This window comes from Lactuca sativa, chromosome 9, assembly GCF_002870075.4.
Source record: "Lactuca sativa cultivar Salinas chromosome 9, Lsat_Salinas_v11, whole genome shotgun sequence".
Lineage (NCBI taxonomy): Eukaryota > Viridiplantae > Streptophyta > Magnoliopsida > Asterales > Asteraceae > Lactuca > Lactuca sativa.
Window position 1 is genome coordinate 16590898 of NC_056631.2, and position 8273 is coordinate 16599170.

Sequence of the window (8273 nt, forward strand, 5' to 3'; positions counted from 1 at the left end):
TATGGCTGAGGAACTCACTTCTCTTCATCAAACTCATACATGGGATTTGGCTTCTCTTCCTCCTGGGAAACATACGATAGGTTGTCGTTGGGTGTACAAGTTGAAAACAAAAGATAACGGGTCTATTGAGCGGTACAAGGCCAGACTTGTAGCAAAAGGGTATTCCCAATAGTATGGTTTTGACTACGATGAGACATTTTCCCTAGTTGCAAGGATGACGATAGTCCGTCCTACGATTGCAGTTGCATCCGTCCGACAGTGGAAGATCTTTCCAATGATGTCAAGAATGCTTTTTTGAATAGTGACCTCCATGAAGAGGTTTATATGACTCCTCCCCCATGAATTCAAAATCGATCGGGTGAGGTTTGTCGGCTTCACAAAGCTTTGTATGGTCTCAAGAAAGCCCCTCATGCTTGGTTTGATGAATTCTCCACGGTGATTACCTCTCTTGGATTTGTCTAGAGTAATCACGATTTTGCTATGTTTGTTAGATGCTCGAGTGTAGGACAAATTCTTATGTCCTTATATGTAGATGACATAATTATTACGGGTGATGACCATGGTGGTATTGAGTCTTTGAAGCATGATCTAGCTCATCGATTTGCTATGAAGGATTTGGGTTTGCTGCTTTATTTCTTGGGTATTGAGGTAGCTTAGTCTAAGAAAGGGTATCTTCTTTACCAAACTAAATATATATATCTGACTTGTTTACACGGGTGGCCTCTCTGACAATCGGACTATTGATACTCCTCTTGAAACCAATGCATGGTATTCTCCTACTGATGGTGTTCCTTTGTCCGATTCGAATCTTTATCGCACTGTCGTGGGAAGTTTGGTCTATCTCACAGTTAGTCGTCCAGATATGGCTCATGCTGATCATGTTTTCAGTCAGTTTGTTACTGCTCATACATCTGTTCGTTGGGGAGTTGTTCTCCGTATTCTGAAATATCTTCGTGGCACTCAGTTTTCAGACCCTCTTGTTTCCCTCAACTTCGTCTCTTGAGTTGCGTGCCTATAGTGATGCTGATTGTGATGGCGATCTCCATGATCGTAAGTCCACCACTGGATTTTCGTATTTCTTGGAGAGTCTCTCATTTCATGGAAGAGTAAGAAACATGACGTTGTCTCTAGATCTTTTACAGAGGCTAAATATCGTGCTATGGCTGTAACTACATGTGAGATTATCTGGTTACGGTGGTTGCTTGCGGACATGGGAGTTCACATTTCTTCATCTACTCCTTTACATCATGATAATAAAAGTGCGATTCAAATTGAGAAGAATTCTGTTTTTCATTAGCGGACGAAGCACATTGAGATTGATTGTCATTTTACCCGTCATCACCTACAGCTCGGGACCATTTTGCTTCCGTTTGTTTCATCAACCTTGCAGCTTGCAGATATTTTTATGAAGGCTCTATCAGCTTCTCGGTTTCGGTTCTTATATGACAAACTCTCAATGCTAATTGTTGCGGCATTGTGAGTTTGAGGGGGATGTTAGCCTATATATTATTAGCCCACTTGTTTATGGGTCCTTTAGGCTTTAGCTTATTAGGGTTTTTGTCTAGCTAGTATTTATATCCGCTTTATTTTTTGTAGTCTTTATGCTTTTCATTGAGAACCCTTGTAATTTCTCTTTATCATAATCATATGACAATGTTATCAGCAACATAGCAGTGCGTGACACAAAAACATAAATTAGGATCGGTTGATTGTTGGGAAAACAATCCAAATGAGAATTGAAGACCTCGTCAATACCTATCCGTCAATATAAAGATATTCGAGAATGGATATGGCATGAGAAAGATATGATTTTTATACAAACTTTAACAGTCTAATCATGTTAAAAACATAACTTTAAAAATAAAGTGAGAATTAGCCAACAGAGTCTAAATGAAAGTTGTAAATCTCATCGATAGTTACACTGGATATAAAGAATGTCGAAAACGAAGTTCGTATGAAGAAGATACAAATTTTTGAAGAATATTACGTTTCTGTGAGCGCCGACGAGCGACGCGACCCACCAGGTTTTTGCCATGTGTCACCCTCTGAATGAAGCCACGTCACCAACCCCAAATAGATATGCAACACGCCTCTATGGTGCACGGGGCGCACCCATACTATAAATAGAAGTCTTCGGTCTCTTTCATTTCTTACACCTTACTCACTCCAAACTCTCTCATCTCTCTTAATTCCGACCTTTGGGGTATTTTCGGGAGTATGAGGAACTCCACTTTAGTGAACCTCTGAGGCACTCGGCCGGGAAAATAGATGTGTTCGGTATCGAAACCCTGCTCGCAATCTTCCCAGTTTTCACTAGGATCCATGTAACTTAATCTACGCTTTAAGTGTAACTTATATTTATATTCATAGACATTGTTATGTATATATATATATATATATATATATATATATATATATATATATATATATATATATATATATACATATAAGATTTATCAGTAATTACAGTTATAATGTTGATTGATCTACTTACGAGAGAGGTGTCTATAATTGTTAGGTTGGATTGGTTGCTGGATTTCAGAAAGACTATATGTCGAAATGGTCCTACCTCGCAACTGTTTGTCCTGGCTGATCCTTATTTGATAGAAATCTTGTTAGTCATTAGGATTAATGAAATATCTAAATTTCAATACCAGATTGTCATAGAGATTAATAAGTCATAGTATTATAGGTTAATACTTTATAGACGCATTACCCGCAGTTGGATCACCAACAGGATCACCCAGATAGCTGTCAATTGTTGGAGTAATTGTCAAGGTGAGTTATCTCGCTTTACCATGTAGTACAATATATATTCATGTGTGTTAGGATAGAAAGCTAGTAGAGTAAAAACTAATAGTATAATATATTTATGCTTAATTAGAGTAGAAAGTATAAATGTGCATGTACTAGTAGAATTTAGAATGCAGTCTCTATGTGCGCAATAATAGTGATGGCATAATGAAAAAAGCACAGGAGCCTATAGACCCGCATACATTTAGTTAGGATTGATGGTGGAACGACCAAAGTACGGGAGCCTATAGACCCACATAGATTTAGTTAGGGTTGTCGGTGGAACGACCAATGTACGAAAGCCTATAGACCCGTATAGATTTAGTTAGGGTTGATAGTGGAACGACTAGAGTACAGGAGCCTATAGACCCACATAGATATACTTAGGGTTGATGGAGAAACAACAAAAGTACGGGAGTCATTGTTTGTATGCACGTATATGTATTATGGTATATGTTATTTTAGGAAACTCAATAAGCTTCGTGCTTACCCAATTGAATATAAATGTTTTTTCAGAAACTTCAAATGATTCGTAAGAAGGGCAAGGTTCGGCTGTACACACGTGCATTCACAACGTATTTCCGCACAATGTAATAATACTCTGATATATTTTAATAAATAAAAATGAAAATTTTTGGTTGAAAATTGTACAATAATAGGCTTCATTGTCATCATTATTTGTATACCAAAGTCCGATCCATTATGTTGGAAATGAAAACGAATTTGATTAGCATGTAACTTTGATTTGGAAGCCACCAAGTTAACCATTTCATAAAAGTTGATATCATAGGTTAAAGTCATATCATAACATGTGTAATCTGGCATCACATAATGCATAACACGGTTGATTCTTTTATTGTACCCCACTAGAACCATGTACTCTAAAAAACTATACAAACTTATTTTTCAATAACAAAATGGTGCATTATGATAGAGACTGATAGTAAACTCTAAATCAAATATAAAGAGAAAACAAACCATTGAGTTCATGTTTGCAATACAAATCCTTAATGAATGAGTGTCTGGAATGTATGAGAAGTCAATCTAGAATATATTTTCTTCAAAATATAATATTTTGGATTACTTAATGTTATGTATCAACGATTTTCTAACAGTTTGATACAAAATAGGGTAGTCCGAAAAACATCATTTAAGACTTTATGATAACTTTTTCTCATTCGTCAAAAGTGGGTTATTTCAAATTATTTTTTCATTCATATTGATCATTTTTTAGACTATCCCTTCTTTTTACATGATACCCTATTTTAGCACGTTGTAGGCCCATTTAACTTGGGATGTTGTCTTTTTGTTACTTCGTGTCACAACTTGAAAGCCTAGCTACCTATCTGTCTCTGCCTCTGGCAATAAATATATCTCATTTTATCCAAGGAATCGAGTTTTCTCTTTATTATACACGGTTGATTCTTATATTGTACCACACTAGAACCATGTACTCTAAAAAACTATACAAACTTATTTTTCAATAACAAAATGGTGCATTATGATAGAGACTGATAGTAAACTCTAAATCAAATATAAAGAGAAAACAAACCATTGAGTTCATGTTTGCAATACAAATCCTTAATGAATGAGTGTCTGGAATGTATGAGAAGTCAATCTGGAATATATTTTCTTCGAAATATAATATTTTGGATTACTTAATGTTATGTATCAACGATTTTCTAACACTTTGATACAAAATAGGGTAGTCCGAAAAACATCATTTAAGACTTTATGATAATTTTTTCTAATTCGTCAAAAGTGGGTTAATTCAAATTATTTTTTCATTCATATTGATCATTTTTTAGATTATCCCTTCTTTTTACATGATACCCTATTTTAGCACGTTGGAGGCCCATTTAACTTTTTTCTTACTTCGTGTCACAACTTGAAAGCCTAGCTACCTATCTGTCTCTGCCTCTGGCAATAAACATATCTCATTTTATCCAAGGAATCGAGTTTCGCTTATTTCTTATAAGTCACTTGATCTTGATTTGTTCTCTTCTCCCATTCGGAGAGATCTTAACTTTATGATTCAACTCTTTATTATACTCTCGAATTTAACTTTATCAATTAACCGATGATTCAGTAGAATAAGAGAGAGTGAAAGACCTTCTGCATACGAGCTCTTCAAACCTTGTCCTATCGAAGTTGTGTTAACCTTGTCCTATTGAAGTTGTGTTGATACTCGTGGAAGTCTAAACGATTTTAAAGAAAAATCATATATGAAACAGAAAAGATATTTTAGGCTTTAAGCCCAAAACTCGTGAATATCCTTTTCTTATATTGTAATATCTAGGGGTGAACAAACCGTTTTTTTTTTCAAACCGAACCGGTTCGGTTCACTCTCTAGCCAAACAAAACCGGTTCAGCCTCAAACCGGTTCACTCAAAAAATTAGTCGAACCTATCTAAACCGGTTCAATCGGTTCTAAACCGGTTCGGTTCGGTTCCATACCGGTTCCAAACCGGTTCGCACGATATAAACTGGTTCTAAACCGGTTTCAACGACTAAAATCTCGAACGGATGTAAACCGGTGGTTCGGTTTTCAAACCGGTTCGGTTCACTGTTGACCGGTTCAGCATAAACCGGTTTACCGGTTCGGATCTTGAACCGGTTTTTTTGTGCATGCCTAGTAATATCCTTCTTATATTATGAATATTTTGGGATTTAGCCACTCTTAATTTTATTTTACCTTTAATTTTTTCTTTAGTATGGGTGATCGAAAATCTTAAATATTATTATTACTTCATTGCCAGCAAATTAATATCAAGTTCATGATACAATACATGCCATGAGCGATGAACTCATAATTCACGGTGCATACATGTTGTTTTACTTACATTAAAGTCAATGTGTTCTTTTTTCAACTTCTCAATTTTCTTCATCCATTTTTTATGTGCTCAATGAAATTGAATTTTTATAACATGACTATTACTAATTATCGTTAAAACTAATAACAATAAATAAAGTTAACTTAAATACTCCTATAAGACACGTCTAGACTAATTTGTTTTAATATTGGTACATTCCCCCTTATTCTTCTATTGGCAACATATTAATCAAAGTGCATAAATGCCATGAACTCGATATTCAACGTGCATATGGCTTCACATGAAAGTCAATGTGTAGTACCTTTTTCTTTTTCCTCGTCCCAATTTTCTTCACTCATTTTTCATAGTCAAAGGAATGGTAATAATATAAATGATACTAATGTAGTACTAAAAGGCAAAAACCCCATTTAATCATTCATATAACAACAACAATAAATACAGGTCAAATTAAATATATTTTTTTAGCACACGTCTCGACTAGTTATTTATATCAGGTACACTCCCTTTAACAAAATTAAATGTTTTTATTTAGAATACATATAACTCAAATGTATAAAACAACATAAGTTGAAATAATTAAAATCATAAAATTTATTAACTTACCAATTTATGTAGTTATGTACCATTTTGTTACTAAAAATTGCTATATTTATGCATCCATAAATTTATAAGTGATCAGCTTTGTAAAATTAATTGACAAAAACATTTCAACATTGTTCTATATATTATTAAGAAGCTCTTTATTTTATAAATTAATAAAAACATATATTTCCATTATATAAATGTGTCATTAACCTTGTTCATGTTCCTTTATCAAGCGTAATGAAAAATTAGAATGTCACACCTATATTCTTTTCTGTAACTTCCAGTACTCAATTTTTGTTAAAACTTTCTTAAAGATTTTAATTTTATTCTTCAATAACGACAGAGTATGTATTTTAATATAAGATTTCTCTATACTAACTTATGTATTTACTACCAAAAAAAGTAACACATCCATTTTGAGTATATGAAAATCTTGTACGAAAGTCACCTAATATAATTTTATTTTCTAAACATATACTTTTAATACCCAGTTATGAAAATTTGTGTGATTATGACAGTAAAGATTTCAAAATGTTGATTTTAAAGTATATATGTAGCATATGTTTATTTAATTTACGGATTTACCCCTATTTTCAACATTAAATTACTATTGGATAATCTTCAAATGGACGGATAAGATTTAAAATCAAGAATTTAAATCCGTGGATCGCGGTATAGGATATCGTATCCCACAATAGGCTGAAAAGAAGTTGAAATCACACAATTCCTTCACTATATATCCCTCAACTCAAAGTCTACTTCAAATCCCACCATCATCATTCATCAACTCTTTTTAGCATCCACTAACATGGCGTTGCTCCGCTATTCGCCGCCGTTCTTCTTCTTCATCTGTCTCACATTAACATCTCTGTTTTTACAATCGTACCCAGTTCATTCACTCAACTGCGCATCGGAAAAATTCACAAACAAGAAAGTCTATTCAAATTGCACCGATCTACCCACCCTGAATTCTACCCTCCATTGGAGTTTCACCCCACAAAACTCCTCCCTCTCCGTCGCATTCATCGCACCTCCGGCGACACCGAACGGTTGGATCGCATGGGCAATCAACCCCACCGGGACCGGCATGATAGGGAGTCAAGCGCTCATCGCCTTCAAGAACTCCAGCAGCTCAATGGTCGTGAAGACCTACAACATTACTACGTACGCCTCCATCGTTGAAGGGAAGATCTCGTTCGAGGTACTGGAGTCTAGGGCGGAACATTCTGATGGAGTAATGAAGATTTTCGCGACAGTGAAGTTGCCGGAGAAGATGACGGAAGTGAACCATGTGTGGCAGGTTGGGGGTTCGGTTAAAGACGGAGTTCCGGTGAAACATGGGTTTTTGCCGGCGAATATGCAGGCAATGGGTAAGCTGCAACTGGAAGGGAAGGCACAAAGTAATGGTACCACCGCCGGTAGTCCCGCCGTTGCTCCGAGCACTAGTTCGTCGTCCGGTATCACCGGAATTTACGTGATTCCTATCTTTTTTTCATGTTTATTTGGATTTTTCTAAGTATAGAAAAACATAAAACTTGAACGTGGTATTTAATATTTTAGGTTAATTACGTCTTATTTTTGTAATTCATAAGAAATTGGAAAAAAATCACTTCCTTCCAAGTTCCAATATCGTTCTATATATAAGTATTGAGAAGAAAATACGAAATTGTTTCTCATTTAGTTAATCTTCTAATTGTTTTAGATTTTTTATACTATAATATTAAATGTCTTCTTAATTTACGAGTTTATGCAAAAACACCTTCTTGCATGGTAGAATTCAATTTTGTAAATAATGTCATTATATTAAATCATGAATATCCTTTTATGGATAACTATAGACTTGTTAAGCAAATAACGAGGCATTAACATTGAATAATAGTATCAGAAATTGAGAAAGAATTATATACTACCGAAAACTTTTGGCTAAGGATTATATACTACCGAAAACTTTTGGCTAAGAAAATTTAAATAGTCACCACATAAGTTTTTATCATTTTTTTGTTATGTTTTGCCAACAAATAAGGTGTTGTAATACCTTTGTCAATCAACTTTTTTTTTTTC

The 8273-nt window shown here is 34.7% G+C and overlaps 1 protein-coding gene across 1 annotated transcript; it reads left to right on the plus strand.

Annotated features, from left to right (window-relative positions):
- Nucleotides 1–6957: 6957 nt before the first annotated feature.
- Nucleotides 6958–7897, plus strand: LOC111885535 (auxin-induced in root cultures protein 12). The gene has a single exon (XM_023881788.3). The coding sequence runs from the start codon at nt 7021–7023 to the stop codon at nt 7726–7728; it is 708 nt and encodes a 235-aa protein (XP_023737556.1). The 5' UTR covers nt 6958–7020; the 3' UTR covers nt 7729–7897.
- Nucleotides 7898–8273: the final 376 nt, after the last annotated feature.